General features: G+C 40.2%; 1 protein-coding gene across 4 annotated transcripts; it reads left to right on the top strand.

The window, feature by feature from the left end:
- The first annotated feature begins 590 nt into the window (after positions 1–590).
- Positions 591–23,217, top strand: CAPSL (calcyphosine like). 4 transcript variants are annotated; one of them, XM_049648193.1, is made up of 5 exons: positions 592–813; positions 3,649–3,826; positions 4,118–4,327; positions 9,109–9,212; positions 22,627–22,718. In XM_049648193.1, the coding sequence occupies exons 1-4, from the start codon at positions 653–655 to the stop codon at positions 9,208–9,210; spliced, it is 651 nt and encodes a 216-aa protein (XP_049504150.1). In that variant the 5' UTR covers positions 592–652; the 3' UTR covers positions 9,211–9,212; positions 22,627–22,718. The 4 variants fall into 4 exon arrangements, with proteins under 4 accessions (XP_049504149.1, XP_049504150.1, XP_049504151.1 ...); XM_049648194.1 differs by lacking the exon at positions 22,627–22,718 and adding an exon at positions 16,442–16,536 and having other exon boundaries at positions 594–813; XM_049648191.1 differs by lacking the exon at positions 22,627–22,718 and adding an exon at positions 16,442–22,620 and having other exon boundaries at positions 655–813; positions 9,109–9,144.
- The last annotated feature ends 245 nt before the right edge of the window (positions 23,218–23,462 follow it).

The raw sequence follows: 23,462 nt of genomic DNA on the forward strand, positions 1-23,462 counted from the left end.
TCCAGCCCCACTGCAGGAGTCTGTATGTGGCCAGAGACCTCTCAGGAGAGAATGCTTCACTGCACACATTCTTCTCTTCCTGAATATTTAAATCACAAAAGCCAAACTGCAGAAAAATAAATATTATGTCTATTTGTCAGGAGACAGTTAGTGTCTATTTACCCTTTTCTGTCCTCAGAATCTAGGTGTTAATGGACACTAGTCTGTTAATCAAAACATGCTGGTTCCTGGCAGGGATCATTCAGTGTTGAGAATCTCAGTCAAGACAGAAACAATAATAGTTAATATTTAGACCAAAGATGAGAATATTAAATGTGGAGTCAAAGGGGAACATGTAGAATGCTAAATAAGAGAATAAAGCATATAGGGTTGACTCAAAAAGGAGAGTAAAGGGAAGTGAGACTTTTTATTTTATGGCAGGAGGAGGGTTTCAACTATATGAAAGTGTATCTAGGAAAAGCTGTTTATTTATAACTGTTGTCCAGGCTGGAGAAATCAGATGTTCTCTGGACTAAACAAGTAAGTAAGAAATATGCTGAGCACATAGTTGGTCTAAATGAAAGTTGGGAATTCTGAGAGGTTCGAGGCCGTTCCTTGGAGAGGCTGCTGTCACCCCGTAGCCCAGAAGCAGGTGAGAGGCCGAGCTCTGCTAATGTGCTGTGAACTCTTCTGTCAGATGGCGGGCACGGCACGTCATGATCGAGAGATGGCGATCCAGTCCAAGAGGAAGCTCACCACGGCCACCGATCCCATTGAAAGACTCCGACTGCAGTGCCTGGCCAGGGGCTCTGCAGGCATCAAAGGTCTTGGCAGGTAGGGTCCCGGCCATGGGGAGGAAGGACACTGCCAGGTGAGGCTAATACTGGCTGTGTGACCTTGACCGAGTCTTATTCTCCTAGGGTCTCAGTTCCCTATTTGTAAAATGTAGTTTGGAAGACTTGATCTCTAAAGCATCTTGTGACCGTTTTTGGGTCTTAGTCCCAGATTCAGCAAGGCTGTGTCTGAGATGAGAGCACAGCCCCTGGGACAACTTGAAGTGAAGAGAGAGGCGTACCCAGGTCCCAGCGACACCCAGCAGGATGCGGAGAGGGACTCTGCTAGAAACTGACAATGGAAGCGAGCTTGGAAGAGGGAGGAAGTTGCTTTCAGGCAGTCACATCTTGCTGACCTCCAGGGGGCACTGGAATTGCCTGTGGGATATTCACTGCCAGTGGGCTTCTCCCAACTCCATAGGACCTGTCCTCTGGCCCTCTGAGAGTGTGAGAAGTCCTCAGGACCAGGAAACCCAAGGAAAAAGAGATTGTAAGCCTCCAACTGGCAGGATCTCTTTTTAACAGACTGCATGGAATGCCTGCCATGGGCCAGGTGTTTGTATGTTTGTGGGTGAACAAGGCTTCTCCAGGCCCCAGGCAGGACTTAGACTTAGGAAATTGACTGTCACAAAAACCAGAATCTCCGTGGTGATGTTGTAGGTTAGAGAAATACAGGGCACCGCAGCAGGGGCATCCGACCTCACATGTGGAGGTTATAGACAGCTTCACTTACAGCGAGGAACTTACTGAGCATTGGGGACATCACTTTTAATAGTCTCAAATTCTCAGACTAAGCCTGGCTCTGTCAGAAGCCCAGGCTGTGGGTATGTGACCCTGGTGGCCAGGCAGTCACAGTCCAGTGAGAAGACTAGCCCATTTCTCTTCAATACTGTATCACCCCAACCTACAACCTCCACGTCTTTCATCCTGGAGCCATGTCATTGTCTGTGGTGCAAACCCCTCAGGAACACTGCCCTCTGTCCCACTCACTGGCCCACTCAGTTGAGTCCCTCTTGCTGCCTACCCACCCCCCAACCCCTCCTAGCCCTTCCACTGTGAGCCAGTCTATTGGCTCATCCTTGGCCTTTTGCTCCACTGTGTGCTCTGCCTTGGCCCCTTTACTAGTTTTTCCCTTCCCTCAATCTCTCCTCAACTCAAGTGGAAGGTGCTCCCTAGTTTTCCTCTTTATGGGACCACAAAAGTAAAGTGCCATTTTCGTCACATGATGTCAAGGATACATACTGTCAACATGATTTATCAGTATTGGTATTGACCTTGATCACCTGGCTGAGGTAGTGTTTGTCTGGCTTTTCCCATGTAAAGTTACCATTCCTCCCCAACCCCATTCCGTACTGGACTGGAAGGAAGGAAGTCTCCATGCAAAGCCACACTTAGGAAGTGGGGAGTATGCTTCCCTCCTTGAGGACAGAGCGTATGTGCATAATTTATTTGGAATTCTACTCAAGGGAAATTTGTCTTTTCTAAATAATATTTATTTATTTATTTAATCATTTATTTAAACCCATATGGACTCATGGATATTTATTCTATACTTTGTGTTACAATTTAACACTATTTTATTGCTCAAACTCTAGAAAATTGAGCTTTAGAAGCTCTTTCAGTTGGCTCCTATGTCCCTTTGACATATCCCCATCATTGTTAAGTTTTTTTATTTGTTTGTTTTGAGTGCTTCCTTACTTTCTGTACAAGATACTCCAAGCTCATCTTGCGTATTTCGTGTCCCAGTCCTAGAATCAGACATTTCTCCGAGAAGCCCCATTCTTTTTATTGGATAATTGCATTAGAAATCAAGATCTAGGCTCTAGATGTGCTTGTTGTTACTGGGGTGTTACTTCTAGGTTCTCTTAGCTGACAGAAGAAGAAAGCATATGTGTAAATATATGTACAATCTATAGATAATTTTATATGTAATCATCTGTGTTTATATTAAGCTAAGCATGAGTTCATACTAATGTCTCCAACTCTAGCCCATTACCACATGCATCCGACCATTTAGCCTCCTCCCCTCGCTTATCTATAAATTCCCATTTCAACAGTGATAAATCTGGCTCCCACCATCTGCCATCTATTTACTTAATTGTTCAATTCCAGTATACCTTATAGCAATGTCAGAATTGTTAACTCAAATCTCCATGGGAAATATTATTATCAACTAGAGTCCAGTGCTTATGTGCAGTTCCTTTTGCCTTTAGTCCTACAGACTCCCATCTCCACAGCTACTTAAGTCAGCACCTTCATACTCCACGGCTCCCCCTCTACCCCCTTTCAGTGAGGTTGTTTCAAACTTTTGTAATACAGTTGAGTTCTCTTGTCACTGTGCATTCCTTCCTGGGATCCCCTGACCTCCTAGTTATTTTAAAGTTTGTATACATTAAATTTTATTCTTTGTAGTCTACAGTTCTATGGACTTTAGCAAGTATGTCATGTATCCACCATTATAGTTTGGGCTTTAGCAAGTATATCATGTATCCACCATCATAGAGAATAGTTTCACGGTCCTAAAAATTCCCTGTTGCTCCACCTATTCTCTTCCTTCCTTCCTTTTTCTTTTTATTGTATGTATAGTTTTGCCTTTTGCAGAATGTCATAGAATTAGAATCACATAGTACATTTTCTTTTAAGGTTTTCCTTTTATGAGATTCTGGGAAGAGGCTCTCCAATTTTGGAAGGAGGGTACAGACAAGAATCTAGGGCTTCTGTATTTTACTTTGAATAACGTTGAGAGTGGTTTATTTTTAAATCTTTGTGCTTACATCTTATTCTATGTTCTTTTCTTTCCTGTGTGTGTGTGTATGTGTGTGTGCATTTTCTTCAGAGTGTTTCGAATTATGGATGACAATAACAACCGGACCCTTGATTTCAAAGAATTTTTGAAAGGACTAAATGATTATGCTGTAGTCATGGAAAAGGAAGAGGCAGAAGAGCTCTTCCGGAGGTTTGATAAAGATGGAAATGGAACAATAGACTTCAATGAATTTCTTCTCACATTAAGAGTAAGTGGCCTCATGAATCAGTGTATCTTCTGAGTTTGGCTTTCACGTGGTTTGGGTTGGTTATTTTGAGGTTTTGTTTTCAGAAGTTGTCACTGTGCTGTGGAGGAGATGGGAAGGAGATTGATAACAGGTTTAGGGACTTTTTGGAGTAACCATAATGCATGTCATTTAACAGCACACAATTTCATACCACTGAAAGGAATCAGATATTTCATCATATATCTTACAAAAAAAAGCTCATTTGCTTGTGTTGTCTGTGTTTGTGTTTTTTTTTTTTTTCTATTTATCTAGCCTCCAATGTCTAGAGCCAGGAAAGAGGTAATTATGCAAGCTTTTAGGAAGTTAGACAAGACCGGAGATGGAGTTATAACGATTGAAGATCTTCGTGAAGTGTATAATGCGAAACACCATCCTAAGTACCAAAATGGAGAATGGTCCGAAGAACAAGTATTCAGGAAGTTTCTGGATAACTTTGATTCACCCTATGACAAGGATGGATTGGTAAGTAAAAGAGCTTAACCTAAGTGAAGTTTCTTCTGTTGAATTTGTCATTGAAATTAGGAAATAGGTCCAAAGCCTTAAAAAGTACTTATAGCATATTCATTATAAATAGGAGTAAAATATCTCCTTAGAGACTATTTAGAAAGTCGGCAACTAAAGTGATGATATATGTGTGTGTGATATATGATATATATGTGATATATATATTGGTGAGAGGCCCACATATAGCTAAATACCCATCATTTGAAGAACACAATATTTTGATTTAACACTCCATTGCACAGTTCCTTATGTTTACCATACTTAGCCAGCCATATTCCAATGAACTCGACTAGGGTAAAGCCTATTTAACTTCAAAATGAAACCATGGTTTAATTTTTTGGAACATGATTCACAAGGTATTTCAAGATATTGAAGTGCTTTTCACACTCATCCTTACAGTATCATTTGTTATCACACTTTGCTGTGTGGAAATGCCATTTAAGGGAAGCTTTCAGCAAAGGGAATGCCAGATAACAGAATTTACTTCAATTTTGTCTTGAGTAGGCTTGAGATTAACTTGCATTTCTAAACTATAGTGAACTTAAAAACACCTGATCTCCATTAATGGTATCTTCAAGTTATGAACACATAGCTTGGTAGGGTAAGGAATTACATCTCTGCAACTGTGATGTTGTCTCCCCAGGCTGAGATGACAATGTCATCTGTCTTTTATCAACAGGCTTAAGTGGGCTTTTGAACTCAGAACCAGTTCTGGTCTTAGGTGTCCTAAAGGCCCTGATGATGGGGAAGGGAGTGTTCTACTTGGTCCACAGTCAGCACCAGCAGACGCCTGGGAAGGGTTACTCGGAACCCCTGTGTCACACAGGAAGGAGTAGTGGGGCACTGGGCAGGAAGAAAAGATATTAATGATAGGAATAGGAAGCAAGGCTTCCCTTTCTTAAGGGAGTTTCTCCCAACTTTTTCCATAAAACTTCATAGTGAGTCTAATTAGCAAGGGGTTAGGGGAGTAGTAAGGCAACTTTTCTTTCCTTCCTACTGATATTTTCCTGTTGGGGACAGAGAAATACCCTTCATTTTAGTTGAAGGATTAGAGAGGTGGATTAAAAAAAGGGCGGGGGGGGGGGGGGGGGGCTAGATTCTCAGGGGAGCCTAATGCTTAGGGACAGAAGTAACAGAACCAAACCATATGTTTTCTTCCAACATTGCTGGTCTTTGATCTCTGAAATGGCAGTGGAAAAATAGTCAACTGCCATTTCCCCAAATTAGCCCGCCTCTACATGAGATCCCAGGGTGTACTTGCCTCCTCTCTGCAGGTGGTTCCTTCTCCTCGTTGCCAGGGGAAACCTCAGTTGCTCTTTTCTCTACCCCAAGTCAAAGTAGCCAGTTATGATTCAGCTGATTTAAAGTTCCCACTTCTGTCCCTTTTGACATTTACTTTAACAAGCCATCTTAAGTTCTCAAATACTCATAAAGGTCATTGGGGTTTTTAGTAGTTACAGCATTTGCTATCACCTGACTATCACAGACACTGTGTTAATATCCAGCTGACTGTGCATGATCATCATCCAGGCTACGTATTAATAATGTACATTGCTGACTGTACTGCAGAACTACAGAATCTGATTATTTTTGGGTGGGGATCAAGGATTTACAGTTTTAGTAAGTACCCCAGGTGGCTCTTATTCCCATTCATATTTGAGATCATTGTCTCTAAAAGATTCAGAAGTACTTTTTAATTACTACATATAATATGCACATGAACCTCATTTGGCATAATTATGGAGCTGGATCATTTATTGACTACTTATCTACTGGATATAGTACTAAAGGTCTTAAAATACATAATGAAAATATTTTTGGAAAGTGATGTGGAATTCAAACTTTTGTTCATTGAATCATATTTTAAACACACAAAGAACTATTGATGTAAACAAACTCCACAATAAATTCTTTTATAAAGAGAAGAATTAGTCCTTAAGTGAGCTTTTCCAAATTGAGTTGTTTTATACATTAAGATTTCTTATGGTGAAGCATAGCTAGCTATGCTTGAAGCCAGTCCACTCATATATGGCTAAAAAATGTAGCGGATATCCAAATAAGACAGAATTTAGAGTAAGCCAATAAATTTAGCATACTCCTTATGATGCTGATATTTGTGAACTTGTAATAGTTTGGGCTAAGTTCTCAGGTAGTCATAAAAACTCCTGAGTTTGTAGCAGTCATGGATTTTGATGTAATGGATCCTGTGTTAATAATCCTCACACCCCATCCTCAGAGCCCTCTGTGCACCAGAAGCCATATGGATAGAGGTATGAAAGCAACCAAATCATGTATGAAGTGAACCTTCCTCACTCTAATTCTATCCCTAAAACCCACCCTAGTTGGGTGAGATTTTCATTTCTTACTTTTTTATTTTTTTTTTTAATTTTTTAAAATGTTTATTTACTTTGACAGAGAGAGAAAGAGAGAGCGTGTGAGCAGGGGAGGGGCAGAGAGAGAAGAAGACAGAGAATTCCAAGCACTGGCAGTGCAGAGCCCAACACGGGGCTCAAACTCACGAACTGTGAGATCATGACCTGAGTCAAAATCAAGAGTTAGACTCTTAACCCACTGTGTCACTGGGGTGCTCCACTTCTTCCTTTTTTTAATATCTAGGTTTGGAAGTTTTCATTTATATATGTTATTTTACAATTACAAATATATTTTTTAGATGTCAGAAGTAGATTTGCCTTTGAGTAAATATGGGTCTTACAGTCTTCTCTCATATAGAAATTTTTTAATAATTAAAAATATTTTAAATACATTACTGAGTGTATATAAATAACCTAAACTTATTTTATGATTTTTCTAATCAGTCTGAAACAGAGAAAAAGGTACTGTGTTCTGTACCATGACTCAAATATTTCCAATGCTCCCATTCAGGACCTTCTCCATTATATAACGAATATTTTGTCAATTCACGGTAGCATCGTCAAGAGGCTGATCCAAGAGCAGAGGTGTCCATTCTCTCCCTTTTTACTAATGTCAAACAAAATAATTAAGTAGGAGTAGTTATTATGACTGAAAATTAATTTACTACAATGAGGGAAAACTTGGGGAAATTATAGGATTTGTCATTCAGGCTATTCTGAGTATAAATTGAGTCTCAGGAAACAAGCAAACACTTCACTAAGAATAACTGATGGCCTTTTCTGAAATGATCAAATATATTAGCTCTGATGTCTGGTTTTATGTAATCTGACTTCTGGAAGGTTTAATGCTGGATAACTGGGAAATGCAAAGGAGGACATAAGTAAAGAAATTGAAGAAAGGAGAACACTAATGGTATTCTAATTTTAACAAAAGCTATGCACATATTTATTTCTACTTCTAGACCATCGAAAAGCCCAGCTCAACTATTAGTTCAGTCCAACGACTTTCTTCCTTCTGCTTTTTACTATTTTGTGGGTGGTGGGGTGGGGGGTAAGTACAGGGAGAGAAATTTCGTCCCCTGACTTTTTTTTTTCTCTGTTCACTTATGATTACAGTAAAAAAGGCAAGTGGGTTGATCAGCTCATATGATTATTAGAAGACATAAGTAGGCACTCTGGAAGGGGGGTTTTGAATTATTTATGGATTTCACTTTTTGATGTTTTTAATCTTTCATGACATTTAAAATTGAGGGCTGACTAGGGGTGCCTCAGTGGCTCAGTTGGTTAAGGGGCCGACTTTGGCTCAGGTCATGATCTCAAGGCTTGTGAGTTTGAGCCCCGCATGGCGCTCTGTGCTGACAACTCAGAGCCTGGAGCCTGCTTTGCATTCTGTGTCTCCCTCTCTCTCTGCCCCTCCCCCTCTTGTGCTCGCCGCAAGCTCTCTGTCTCTCAAAAATAAATAAATGTTAAAAAAATTTTTAATTGAGGGCTAACTAGAGAACAACAAATTTCCCAGCCATTGTTGTTGTGTCTGTGTCCTCCCATGGAAGCAGGGCTGTACTTTGGGTTACACTGATTGCTCACAGAGATCCTTCCAACAGGAAGACAATTCCTTCTCTGAGTCAACTAATCCTGTCAGCTACTATGGTTAAATTGCAGTGTACATATCACCGACAGCTATTAAAAAATAAGATTGATACCTGTTTCTTCTTTCTAGCAGTAAAGTGATATAAAATCTAGCCTGGGAAAACACATTGGTTGCTATACCAAAGAGACAGTTCTAAGAACAGGATGGAGAGAACCCAGGCTAGTGTGAGGGGGCATGGAGGAGGGGCATCTTTTTTCACTCACTTTGTGCCTTGAATGAGTAATTTCTATCTTAAAAAAGCATGAAGTTAAGGAGGATTTAACTATAAATCTATTTCTTTATCCACAGGACAGAATTCCACTTTCTAAAAGGTAACACATTACTTGCCTCGACCCCAGGGCATGCCATGTTGTTTCTCATGTGTCACAGAAAGCCTGTACTAACTACAGCTAAAGAAACTTGTTTCTTGCTCTGAATTTCAGTCTCACTGATCCGAACAGATGGGTTCCCGCTCTTAAAGAGAGGCGAGAACCTATGTTTCACTTTCCATTTAGGTTGGTGTGGAAATTTTCAAGATTTTCTATTCATCTTCCCCTCTGCCACCCATCAAGGCCATCCTCAGCTTGACTCTGCTCTTGTCTGAGATCTATTCTTAATCTGTGTCATTAAAAAGCTTCCTTGACCAAAGTTCCCCTCCCATTTACAGGTACTAGAAATATGCTTCCATTGAAGTGGTGGGAAGCAAAGTTATGTTTTTGTTTCTGACTTTTCCATTGCAGGTGACCCCCGAGGAGTTTATGAACTACTATGCAGGGGTGAGCGCATCCATTGACACTGATGTGTATTTCATCATCATGATGAGAACTGCCTGGAAGCTCTAAATGTAGGATCTGGGGACCAGGGCATTGGGTGCAGCCACATGGCTCCAAATGATTAAACATCAGCCCCAAACCAGGATCACACTGGATTTCATGTTCATCCCAGTGATTCTTCCCTGTCAACACACACTGCATTTTCTAGGGCAGGCATGACACTATGTAGTTAGCTGTGACTTAACTTCTCTGAAACTGTTTCCTTAGCTCTAATATAGGAATTAATTAAAATAAGATTTGGAAAGCTCTTAGAGCCAGGCTCTAGGATACATACATGTGTCTAATAAACATTAGGTGCCTTCCTTGGCCATTAATAAAAGTTTGAGTATTTTAATTATAATTCCCACTCACACACCCACAGTCTTTCTCCACATCCTTTTAGATGGTCTATTTCTAGGTGTGAGAATTCATCTGTTTTTATGACTGACTGTAAATTTTCTTTAAGTTTATTTATTTATTTGGCAAGAGAGAGACAGAGAGAGGGAGAGAGAGAGAGAGCTCACAAGCACACATGAATGGGGGAGGGGCAGAGAGAGACAGGGAGAGAGAGACAATCCCAAGCAGACTCCATGCTGTCATCGCAGAGGAGACAGATGAGGGGCTCAAACTCATGAACTGTGAGATCATGACCTGAGCTGAAACCAAGAATCAGATGTCTAACTGACTGAGCCACCCAGGCACCCCCCTGACTTTAAGAGCTTCAGTTACAAATTGGGTACCAGAAGAGAACACACATTAGCCTCAATTTTTATACCTGAATCTTGAGTTTCTCTGCCCGTGGTTTAGGGAAGCCTTGGTGTGGTGAATAGATTAGAATGACATTTTTGGGTCATCTAAAGCTTCTGTGAGATGGGAGGCCATTTCCTTGAGCAGTAGAGCTAGGACCATCCCTGTGGTTAAAATTTGAGGCTGGGCTGTGCTCTCAGATTTTATGGGGGACCTCTTGTTTAGTGAGTGAGCAGATTATATCATCAAACCTTTGTCCGGTGGAACGTTCATCTCCCCTCTCCCTGCCATGGGCCAATGATGTTGACATTCCCACCATCACAAGAGGGTGGGGTATGACATAGACAAGGGTCACAGGCCTACTCCAAAGAGTGTGTTCCATCTTGACACTTTATGGCCCAAAGTATTCTCCTTCCAGCCCTAAGCTTTGGCTTTATATCGTCAATGTGCAAGAATCTCCCCATGAAAGACTTCGAAGCAAAGGCAGCTTCAGCTGTTAGGAAATAGATGTTGAAACTATCACTCTCCTTCTATGTGTTCTGTGTCTGGGGTCAGAGATAAAAACACAGTGATCAGCCCTTTGGCTGTGATGCTGGAGGTAATAACCACCTGCCTTGTTATCAGGGCCATCCTTTTTTGTCTCCTCTGTCCCTGGCTGTACTCATCCCCTGGCTTGGGGGCATGCATTGGGATAATAGTTAAGATCCCATGTATTTAAGTGGCTCTAGAATTAGGGTCAAGCACACTTGCCATATTTTGTACTAATTCACTTATTTACTTTTATCTCACAGACTTGGAAGTCTAGATCACGATACACTTTGATTTAAAATTTGTGTTTAGAGCAGGTGTTTCCAGATGAGAATCATGGTAGTTTGCTTGTTGTCTAGAAGCTAAACTCCCACAGACTCTGATGACAGACTGGAGAAGTGACCTTTTTCTTGAGGATGGGAGCACCCCCAAATTTTGGGAAGCTAGTTTTTCAGAAATTAATTACACAAGTTTGGTTTTCCACTGGACTTATTATCTAGGCTTATATAAAGACTGGAAGGCTGAAAGATGCCAAGTATTATGAAGAAATATGTAGAAATGAGGCAGAAATCCAGTAGAAATTGTGATGGGCTGTATAAGAAAAATATCCATGTTTTCTGTAACCTGTACTTTGCCAGTCGTGGCTAAGGAGAGGTTCCTGGTTTCCTGGCCATGGGCAGTTTCAAGCCTACTGCTCTAGATAGATCTGTGTCTTTGATTCTAGGAATGACTCATACCTCTGCTTAACTGGGGACATAGAGTTAGCATGTGATTCTGAACAAGGGCTAGGCCATAGCTATCAGCTTCGTCTCCCCCAGTCATATTTTTACTTCCTGTCTAAATGGGGCACAGGCCATGCTCTCAGATTTTAGATAACACGTGCCTCACAGTCTGTTTGGTCACATTCAGTTATCTCTCTTCTAGCAGGTCAGGTTGTGGGTCCAAAAGTGAGGATTCCCCCAAGAGCCTCTCCCCTACCCCCCTCCTCCCTCCACCCCTGTAAACAAGATCTAGCAAGTTGATCATCAAGGATCACTCCACTCCTATTTTGAGCCTTCTCTGTGATTTCTGGCCTAGTCAGAAATTTAACTCGATTATTATAAATTTGACTGTATTATAAATTTAACTCATTATTTAACTCTATTCCTTCTGGTAGCAGTGGGAGGAACAGAGAAGAATCATTTAAGAAAAATCATTTGCTAATACTTTTCTGGATGTAGTTTTTGTTTATTTGACTTTCACAATTTAAATTTTACTCCCATTTGCAAATTAAAAAGTAAGTACCGAGGTCAGAAGATAAAACACGATAAAAAAATCTCCAAAATAACCCGTAGGAGCACCTTACCTGTTGGGTCTGAACCCCAGAGAGCAAGTAAACATACAAGCCAAAGATAAGAGGGTGAATTTAGTAGCTTCTCCTGAAACAGAAACAGTGTATGTGAATATTCTGAGAATCGTGATTGTTCAGAATAAGCCGCCAATATCAGTACTGTATCTGGGTTCTAGCTCCCCCTAAAGGCAACCCTAAGGAGGAAGGGAGGGGTGACTCTAACTCAGCCTCTCTTCAAGGGCTGGTTCACATCCTGCCTGAGTTCCCTTCAGAAGCACAGGTGAGTAATTCAAGAAACGTTGGTGTCGTAGTCTAAGGCAGAATTCCTCCTGTCATTCTGCACGGCTAATTTTCTGACATTCATAGACATTCAAACCTTGATAGAATTTTTCTTCCCAGACCCAAATGGCACCCTGGAGGCTGATGTATGGCTGTTGGTGGTTTGGTGGCAGCATGGAGTAACACTTCATACCCTAGTAGCAGCTTTCTAAGGCAGAGCTGCCCCCCCCCCCCCAAGTAGGCTGTAGATTGGCTTTGTCACATCACAGTGTTAGATTGAATACATCCCACTGGTAAATATGTATTGAGTCACTGCTATGTGCCCTGTTATATTCTAGGCTGTGGGGATAGAGGAAGGAGCTAGAATGAATGTAAATAAAACCACTGGCTTTCAAACCAAACTAATAGCCCAGAGCTAAGATATCAGAGAGGAAGCATAGGCACTGAAGCCAAGACAGTTGCAGCCCTTTATATGGCAGTGTGTTGTAGAGCATGTAGTAAATTTGTTGAATGTAGACAATCTATCAAGACAATGTCAGGAAAATACTCTTCTGTTCTTGGAAGCAGACCATTGTGTCTGCCTTTCACTTCTCTTGGCCAGTGTGGATTGCCTCACTGAGCCACAAGAGTACAAGCAGGTAATGATTCAAGCCTCTTTAGGCACCCAACAGATGGAATTTGTTCTGCTGATGTTTAATCAAGTGGAGAGATGAAATTAACCAAATGCATTTTTGGCTGGTGTGTGGGTGCCCTTCTGCTCCCCTTTCATGAAATTCTACTAACACCTCTGAGCACTATACCCTTTTGGATTTATGCACAACTCTCTGGGGCATAGAGAATCATGGCAGTTCCAATTTCTCAGTTCAGTCCATAGAATGGCTTTCTTGGAAATTATAGGCTGTTCTTTTAAATCAAGAGCTTGTTGAAAGAAGCAGCAAAGTTTTACATTTCAGAAATGCTTATGATTCAAGGAAAAACAAAGGGGCCAAGGATCTGATAGGTTGTCATATAATGTTATCTTCATATAATTGATCCTTTTGAAAGCCAATGTCTCTAAGCATGATCCTACTCTTCCGGGTCGCTGATGTGGAAACTATATAACCTTGATGGAGATAGCCGGTTCTTTTCTTCTCATAAAAAAGCTCACTAAATGAATACCTTAAAATTATGTCTTGTAAAACAGATGACGGGTGAAATCTGTTGGAAGAAACATAAACAAATGATTGATGGGGGTTCTGAGAACACTGCTGTGTGAGAAGAGTTCTTTTGCCACCTCAGTTGGTGCGGTGAGAGGTTGTGGTGAAGCAGCTCTTCCTCTCTGAGAATAGCATGACCTTCTTGTTTTATTTTCACACCTGCTTCGCCAAAGCCAGTATCTTCCCTCAGCAGAATAGAGTGGAAGGTGTTCATTAGGAGTGCAAGACACTGAAACTATGAGCCACCAACCATTAGCTGAGGTTTTGATAATGGACCTGGCAACTACCAGAAAGGTATATTGTATCAGGGAAAGAAAAATCTCCTAATGTAATGGTCTATTTTCTTTTGTTCTAGATTCTTCTTCCTCTTCATAAGTGGAATTTATTTATGGTTTCTCTGGAGTGTTACACAAATCCTAACAGCCATTGAACACGGGTGATGCAATTTCTGTTTCACCAAAGTTCCTGTGAGCACCGTGGGTTTCCTGTTCCCACTCTCACTCCCAACATGGGGTCAAGTGGCAGATAGCCAAGATATGCACAGGGTCATACCCATTACGCTGCCCATGTAACTATCATTCATCTCCAGTTTCATTCTGCTCTAGGTCCCATAATAAATTTAAGATGGACCTTGTGACTCAGAGCTCAAGCACCTGAAATTTGAAGCCAGACCTGAGTATGTAGCTTGTAATCCTGTCATGAAAGACTTGAGTTACTTTTTCTTTCTTTCTTTTTTTTTTTTTTTTTACCAACCTTAAAATTTGGCGCTCAGACACTGGTATTGATTCTGGGAACATCTTGATCTTCAATTTGAAAGGTTTGAGTTGCTTGTCTCCTAGAAACACTTAGGCCACATGCGGAACTGATGACAATCAGTGCTCGGAGAGAGCCTTAGAGCAGGAAAGGGACCCATAATTGAGAGAAAATGACAGATGGCAGAGTAGTTTGCTCTTGCCACGGTTATAGGGAGCCCCAAAGCACTTCCACCTTGATGGGATAAAGTGCAACAGAAATGCAAGGCATTACCAAACGTCAGGCACTGACTTAATGAGACCCAGATCATTCTTTTAGTTTCCAAGGGGGACTGGAAATTAAATTCTGTTCCACAGATTGCATACTTAGTCATGCCTCAAATCTCATTTAGCAATATCATTCAGCATTCATTTATTTAAGATTATCTTTGAAGCTGCACAGTAAATACCATAAATCACCATTAATTTAAGCTTTGCTAATTGAGTTCATTTAGATAGGGTTTGAATGAAAATTTACTTTTGTTTCATCTATACTAAAGAGAATGAGCAGGTCAGTATATAAAGATTATAGGAGCTGTGCCTACCTACATTCATGTGTGTTTTATAGGTACTTGGAGAGATCTATTTGCATATGAATGCCATTAGTAGGCTAGTCCTAAAAAGTTCCCACATATCTCAAAACCGTCCTAGGCCAATTGTTTGATGGCAAAGCTTTATTTATGCAACTGTACGTAACACAAACTATTTTCTAGATATTGAGGCATTCCTATATGTAAATCCTATCCTGATTGTATTTTAAATAGAAATTGAAGCTGAAAAAACAATGTTTTATAAGGCACAATTTCCATGACATTTATGCTATAAATTTTAAAATATTTTGTTTAAAAAGTTATACATGCTTATAGTAGTAAGCTACATATACATTGAAAGTAAGAATTTGTCATAAAAGCAATAGTTAGGATATTACTTCAAGGAATCAGAAATTGAGAAGTTTTTGAGTTACAAAATTAGATATGGTTTAAATATATAATACCAACTTTGTCATTGTTATTTTATCATACCGTGCCTTGCCATTAACATGATTCTGATTTAATAGAATTTCTTCAATTTAAGGCTGGAAAACATTAACTACCCTTGTACTAAAAGAGTTCATCTAGTTTTTATTTCTGTTTTAAGGTCTTTCTAAAATCTATTTCTTCTTAATTAGCTAACATGTTACATATCATGCTTCTTTAAAAGTTTACTTCCTAGATGGTGCTTTTGGATCATTTAAAAATGTTATGTGTGTGATATTTCAATTTCAGGTTATGGAGTTTATTCTTTGAAAATGATGAGGCCCTGTTCAAACTGTACTTGCTCATGTTTTTAAAAGAACAAAATGTAATCCACCCCCCCCCCCAAAAAAAAAAACCCACATTATTTTGACAGCCAAGAATGAGAGTTTGAAAATTTTATGTTAACATTCATTTTCTTGCAGGGTTGGACTACTTCTATCTAGTGGGCCAAGCAAGTTCCCACAATGCTCAGCCTCTGAGTGGTGCCCCTAGGACTGCGGGCAATAGAATTACTCTATGTGTTGGTATTGAGGAATGGGGGTGGTTAAGAGGGATGAGAGAGAAATGGAACCTAGGGGCTGATTCCTGCTCTTTTACTTTCTCGTTTCCCATTATAGGAGGCACAGGGCCAACTATGAAATGCTAACATGTATCCTGACCAAATTGAGAAATTGGCCTTCTAGCACTTCTTATATGGCTAGTTCCTTGCCCTCTGCTATTGAATACCAGGCATCATGGATTCCTGGGTGACCAAGGATCCTGGAAAGTGCCCCCACTCTCTAGTTCTATCCTTACTTATGTGATCAGCCTAAACTTTCCCTAAAGAGCTTTTTATCTGTGCATTTATGCTGTAAATTTCTCTATCCTAATGTACTAATAATAATCACAGGTACAATCATACAAATAATGCTCTAAAGTAGTGCTTTCTCATAGAAACTTCTGTGATGATGGAAATATTCTACATCTGTGCTCTCCAAGATGTCAGCCACTAGCCACATATGGCTACTGAGCAGTTTAAATGTGGCTAGTTCAACTGAGGAATTCAATTTTTCATTATGTTTAATTTTAACTAATTTAAATTTAAAAGCCATATGTGACTAGTGGCTACTGGATAGCACAGTTCCAAACATTTTTTATCTTAATGCAAAAAAATGATGGCCAGTGGGCTGGCAAATCTTGCAAATGCCCCACCTTAGAGGGGAAAGGAAAACCAAGTACCCTGATCCCCAATTACCTGAGTTTCTTGATTGCCAATGGCAATTCAGACTCAATAGAAAACATTTCAGGGAGAATGTAAAATGCTCTACTAAGACTCACATGTTTTGACACAATTTCCTTCTTTTCCCCTTGCTTTATCCGCTCCCCCCCAACCAGGTTTCAAAAGAAGAATTTTTGAACTATTACGCTGGTGTTAGTGCTTCTATTGACACCGACGCCTATTTCATTTTAATGATGACAAAATCCTGGAGATTATGACACTGTCTATTAATTCTTTTGGAAATCATGGACTCTCAGAGAGTGGAATGACTTTGAAAGAAGTCCACTGCTATAGATTTTTGATAAGATATAAACTGAAGTTTCTGAAAAAGCTAGCCTATGAAAAGCAATAGATCTTCAGTCATCTTACTTAATTGCCTGGAACATATTCATATTCTTAAATGCCTAGGATATATATTTAAATCAGAAAGAAAGGAAGAACAGAAGGAAGAAAGGAAGCCATGGAGTGAGGCTGGAAAGTGGTTCTTAGGTGAAATCATGTATTTCTTGTTATAGTTGTTTCTCTTATAGGTGTACATGTAGGTGGTTCCCCAACTTTCACTTATTTGTTGTCTTTGGAGTCTTTAGCAGGAGGTGATGATAAAAGGATTGGAGGAACATCTGACTGTGTAAAATATCCTGAGCTTACTTATTTTAATGTGTCTCTTGGTGAATACAAATAAAATTTATTTTATTCTGAAATTTAGTGGCTTTTTTACCCCCCTATTTTCATATTTTGATCCAGGGATTTAAAGTCATCAAATTCCCACACATGAATGAACGGGGACATAAGTGATTCTGGGGACAAATGGAGGGTGAGCTCAGTTGGCCCTCTTAGTTGAAGGCTGGGTTTTCATGGAGTGGGATCACTTCCTGGGTTGGCCTATTAGGATGAAAAGCAGTGCACAGGGAAATCGATGGGCTTATAAGAAGCCTTGGAGACTTTCTGGAGCTTTAAGGTAAATTGATGAGGAGGACTTTGAAAATGTTTTGGGAATTCATCTTTGGAACCTACATTTAGGTGATACCAGGTTTCTGGACCCATTTCTCTTCCTCTAATATCTGCTTCTCGGGAAACAAAAGTGGCTGAGAATTGATTACTCATATAACCACAGGCTCTTCACCTTGAAAAGATGAAGAAATGAAGTGGGAGAGGAGAGGAAAGGCTGATGCTGTGCTTCTCAAACTTAAAAAAAATTTTTTTTTAAATACTTCTTTATTTTGGGAGAAAGAGAGAGTGCAAGTGGGGGAGGGAGAGAGAGAGAGAGGAAGAGAAAGAATCCTAAGCAGGCTTTGCCCTGTCAGTACAGAGACCAACATAGGGCTCAAACTCACAAACCATGAGGTCACTACCTAAGCCTAAACCAAGAGTCAGACACTCAACCAACTGACTACCCAGGTGCTCCACTTCTCGAACTTTAATGAGTACCCAAATCACCGGAGACTCTTGTTAAAATGCTGATGCTATTTCAGAAGGCTGGATTGGGGTTCAAACTTTAACCTGTTAACAAGCTTCTCTGTGATATTGATGCCTCTGGTTTTCAGGTAACACTTCAAGTTACAATGGATAGAGACACCAGCCTGTATATTTCCAGTACTTATGGTTTATTATTTTTCCATCTCTAGTTGGCCATCATAATTTGTGATTTTTGACTGCTGAGCCATCCTTTCTTTGTCTTGAACTTCTGAAAATATGAAGGAAGCATCAAGAAAATGTATGTGCCTCGCAGGCATGTGTAGGAGAGAAATAGCACTTCCAAGAGACCTTGTGTGGTGACATTCTAATTGGAGAATTTCTCACAGCCCAGGGCTGAGTCCCACAGCCTTCCAGCTTCGAGGATCTGAATGTGTCAGTCCACCGAGAGTAGGTCGTTGCTCAAGAGGGACTACACTGAGCAAGCTCATAGCAATCGTTGCTAAAACTGGAATGCCAAGCCATTCAACTACTATGGCATGTTAGGGTAATGTTTGATGTGGAAAACAAACTCTAAAATTTCTAAAAGTTCAAACAATGGGTATTTAGTTTTCATTCATGAAGCAGTATTATGTACCAGCTGTTTGTGGTCGATGAGCAGCTTTCCTCTGTGTAGTGATTCTGGGTTGCAAGATTCCTCCATCTTGTAGTTCGGCTGTTTTTCCAGGGTTTTGTAGTCAATGATATTCATGTGCCTGAAGAACAAGAGTGTATAGAGGAGACTGAACAACTTTCTGAAAAGCTGTGGTCTGGAAGGGACACCCTCTCTTCTGCTGACATTTCATTTGATGATAACTAGTCACATGATTACATAGAAATGCAGGGGAGGCTGGGAAGTGTAGTCCTGGTCAGGGAATCTCCTTGCTGGTGAAAATATATCTAACATAAGGTCAATACAAATTTTAGTGGACTACTAGCTGTCTCTGCCACTTAAAACAGCAGTCCCCATTGCCTTCCATTTTCTTAGGGAGGCATGCTTGGTGGTCTCAGTAACCCATGTGGAATAATATTTTCCAGGTTGAAGGAGTATGGAATGGAGGTCTTTCTATCTTTAACCATGTTAACAACCAAGAAAACAACTTCTACAACCGTATCTGGTAATGATTTCCCCCTTAGCGAGTCTTGTCACTTGGGCTTTTATGGCTCTATTCCTGACCTTGAAATTCGTGCTAAGACAACACTGAGGCAATTTTCTTGTTTCATATTGGAGGGGAAAATTAAATCGTAAGAGAATGATCTTATCTGTAGATAATTCAGCAGAATAATCATCTTGATTTAATAAATCATGGGAAGGTTTTGGGGTTTGCAAGTGTTATATATTGATAATTAAAGTGGACTGTTATTACAGATAGAAATTGTAGGGAACAGTTTTAGAATCACGTAGAGTTAAAAATCAGGATATCATTAAGATATTAGCCCTAACATATAATACCAGCTGCTAAAAATGGTAGGAGGGGAGATCTTACTTTTTTTGGTTGCAGGAGTGCAGGTAGTAGATGTTTGCACATGTTCCTTACTTTCACTTGAAACTATCAGATCCAAAATAAAATTCATTACTCCTTTCCATGCCCTCCATTAACCTCCCCCCACCATCTTCTACTTACACCAAGGATGCTTCTATCTCAGTCTGCGTCTTCAGCTACATGAGCAAGAAATCCCAGGATCTTTGTTCCCTCTCTTTCCAAGAGGCAGAATAAAGATGGTTAAGAGTTCAAATGCCAGAACCAGTCTGCATGGTTTAAAATCTGACTCTGTGTGGATTACGAGCTGTATAATCTTGGGCAAATTCCTTGACTTCTCAAACCTCAGTTTCCTCACCTGTTAAGTGGAGATAATAGTAACTACACCACAGGATGAGGATTAAATGAGTTAATATATGGAAAGCACTTAGAACTTTACCTGATGCCAGGTAAGTAAGCTATGTAGAAGTGTGTGTTATTATTTTGCATCACTTTTTAGAGTCATCTGATTATATTTTAGGGTGTCCCTTCTCTCCTTCTCCACTGTACATGTTCAGTTCCTCTTACCTCAAACTCAGAATGGTCCCCAGATAAGTCCTTGCCTGCAGTCTTTTACCTTTTCCTCCACCCTTCACATTGATACCAAGATGATTTTTCCTAAGCCTCAGGTTCACCCATATCACTTCATTTCTTAAAGATGTTCAGTAACTCCCCAAGCCCATTTAAAAGTTAAGATATCTTGGCATGGCATTTAAGGCCTCCCTTATTTGTCCTGACCTATATATTTACAGACATCTGTCCCATCACATCCTTCATGTTTTCCATGCTTTGGTTATACAGTGTGCTCTCATAAAGAATTTCTCTGGTGTTTGTCCTGGGTTCTTGGAGCATGAGCTTCTAAAATTTCCTGAGTGAGAGCATGTCTTTGTTATGTTAACAAGGTGACCCAGAGTGAACACCTAGACAGTTTCAGGATGGGGACTGCTCACCAGAAAGCTGTACCATATGATGAAAGAGTTAGAACTTTGGGCCAGCCCACCTCTGAAAAGGGGAGGGGTTCTGGAGACTGAGTTCAGTTTCACAGACAATGATTTAATCAAGCATGCCCACATAAGGAACTCCAATAAAAACTCTTAATACTGAGTCTCAGTGGCACTTGCTGGTTGGTGAACATATTGATTTGCTGGGAGTGTGACATCCCATGATTTCAGAAGAAGAGAAGAGAGCACTCTGCATTTCCTCTCAGACTTTGCCTTACATGTCTCTTTATCCTCCTGATTTGCTTTCTTTATAATGAAACTGTAATTGTCAGTAAGCATAATGCTTTTCTGAGTTCTGGAGTCATGCTAGTGACTTACTGAAACTGAGGGTGTCATAGGAACCTGCATTTTGAACCAAGTGGCTATAAACTCAAGGCTGTAATATAAAAATCCTGCCTGAATTTGTAGCCTGCCTCACAGAATTCAGACTTAAGACTTCATCAACTCTTACCTGATGCCAGCTTGCCAGCTTGCTCTATGGACTTTCCAGCCCTCACAATCATGTGAACCACTTTCTTAAAATAAATCTATATATAGTTCCCTCTCTGTCTCTCTCTTTGTCTCCTCTCCACCGCCCCCTCCCCCCTCCCCCAGCCTACATTAACACACACTATTGGTTCTGTTTCTCTGGAGAACTCTGACTAATACTGATGTGCGAACAGCCCTGAAGTAAGAAGTAAACATCTGAAGTAAGAGCATTCTTGTTGGAGACTGTCCTCTATCACTTGAGGGGCCTGTCCTAACTCTGAGTGGTTAGTACCAGAATTGATTTTCAGTACACTCAGTTGGGGTTGAAGCAGCGTAACAAGCTGAGTGATTCTTTGCTAAACTGGCTCAAATCTCAAGGCCCAATTCAAAAGATAAAGTCTTTACAAAGCTTTCCACAATCTTCCGACAAGATTGACTTCCTCTTTCATTATTCTATTCCTCTTTTACTGAGTATATATGTGTCTTTATATCACAGTCTTCCAGTCAGATGTATAAGAAATTTTACTTTATTTTCTCTAATAGACTTTCAGGCTTGGAGCATTCCTCCATTCAAGATGGCTGGCAGAAAATGTAGCTTAAGTCTTTCCTGGGACTTCCACTTAAGGTTTTTCTATGGTTCTTAGATCTGGCATGCAGGGGAGGGGCAGGATATAATCTCAGCTCATACAGGCTATCCTTGAGACATCTACTGTTTTTCAAGGTCTCTTAAGTCCATTGAATTATGGCAGCTTCTCTACCATACTTGGGAAATGACAACTTTGAGAAGCTACTAATGGGGTAGATGAAGAGCTCACTTTCGAGAGATCTGTGGATATCTAAGTGAGGAATCCAACAGGAAGTTGGATATTCATCCATTAAACCAACAAGTATTTACTGAGAAAATATTCAGTATTATCAGTGAGTAATATCTTAGGTGCTGGGGATTTAACCTTGAACAAAAGACATATGATATATTTACTTGTGGAAGTTCAAATTATTAGACATGATTCTAAAGTTCAGGGTGTTGGTCTGGATGGATAGGAAAATCTTGAAGGTGAAGAGCCAGTGAATGTAATGAAAAAAGCAAAGGTAGGGGCGCCTGGGTGGCTCAGTCGGTTAAGCGTCCGACTTAGGCTCAGGTCATGATCTCGCGGTATGTGAGTTCGAGCCCCGCGTCGGGCTCTGTGCTGACTGCTCAGAGCCTGGAGCCTGTTTCAGATTCTGCGTCTCCCTCTCTCTCTGACCCTCCCCCGTTCATGCTCTGTCTGTCTCAAAAATAAATAAAAACGTTAAAAAAAAATTTAAAAAAATTAAAAAAAAAAAGAAAAAAGCAAAGGTACAAGAGATATCAGATGACTGAAGGGGCAAAGTTCTGGAGTAGGAGGGAAAGATGGAATAAAGGACTTAATGGTTGATTTGGTCTTCTACTGACAGAGGGGCATCTTCTCCTTTGACTGGGAGAACAGTTGTTAAGGATTTATGGGAATTTGGGAACTTGTAGATAGAAATAGAAAGAGAAGAAAAAGAGTCATGGCCCAGTTTTCTCAAAGCAAAGGCAAAAACATCTGCTGGGAATGAGGAGGACTGAGATTCAATGGGGGACTCGGGGAGGTGGAGATTTGGCAGTAGTCATGGAGGTCATTGGAAGGGAAAAGATGCTGCCAAGCACAAATAAAGGAAAGCACAAATTTACGTGGACACCATTTTGGCAGAATTATGAGATTTTTCAACCAGGATAGTAAAGCAGATAGGATAAAGAGATGTGAATCGTAGAGATGTGTCATATTGAAATAGGACTTTAGCTACCTCCATTTTGACCTCAATGTGTACTTTCTACCTAATTAGGTTCTTTTTTTCCAGCTTATCTCTGAACTCGGGCAAAAGACCTGCCAGGAAAAGCATCCCATAATGGGAACCAAAACCACATCTTCAAGCAATAACTGCCCTGATGCTAGCAAGACCCCACATCACTGACCCCAAAGCAGTGATTGACCTGACCTTTACTTCTCACCTACATGTACCCATCAACTTTTGTTCCATATTTTCCTTATATAAACCTAGAAGTATTTTTTTTTACTTTGGAGACAGCCTTGGGGACATCAGACCTCTGTCTTCCTGGCCTCACTGAAATAAATTCCTTTCTTGTTTCACCACTGTTCATCTCTCTGCCTTTGGATTTTGTCAGTGATGAGTGGCCAAACCTGGTCTATTTGGGATTCCTGGAGCCAGGTGCTCTTTTGCACCCTTGGGCCCTGGTTACAATTTCATCTTGTTCCATAGTATCTATCTCTGCAATTTGCACACAAGAGGTGCTCAATGAACTGTACTGGAATTCAGTAATTATTTAAAAGATAGGAGGATAGGGAAATCTTGAAGTTCACTGTTGTGTCACCCATAACACAAGGAAGAAATCAGATGATGACTCTGGAACAGTAGAATCTCATTTTTTTTCTTGAATAAATCAGTATCAATGTTATTCTAGAAAATTAAACATTAAAGAAAGAAATGGAAGTTTTAATTCCAAGTAAGAATTATATTAAGAAACATTTTATTCTTTTAATTATTTTTATTATGATAATAAAACATATATACTCCCTTCCAAAAGGTAAAGAAGACAAATGTAGTAATTGGAAAATCCCTTACTTTTATATAGTAATTTATCATTCCATTCTTCTCCTTATTAATAACCACTGAAA

This window comes from Panthera uncia (genome assembly GCF_023721935.1).
Source record: "Panthera uncia isolate 11264 chromosome A1 unlocalized genomic scaffold, Puncia_PCG_1.0 HiC_scaffold_17, whole genome shotgun sequence".
Classification (NCBI taxonomy): domain Eukaryota; kingdom Metazoa; phylum Chordata; class Mammalia; order Carnivora; family Felidae; genus Panthera; species Panthera uncia.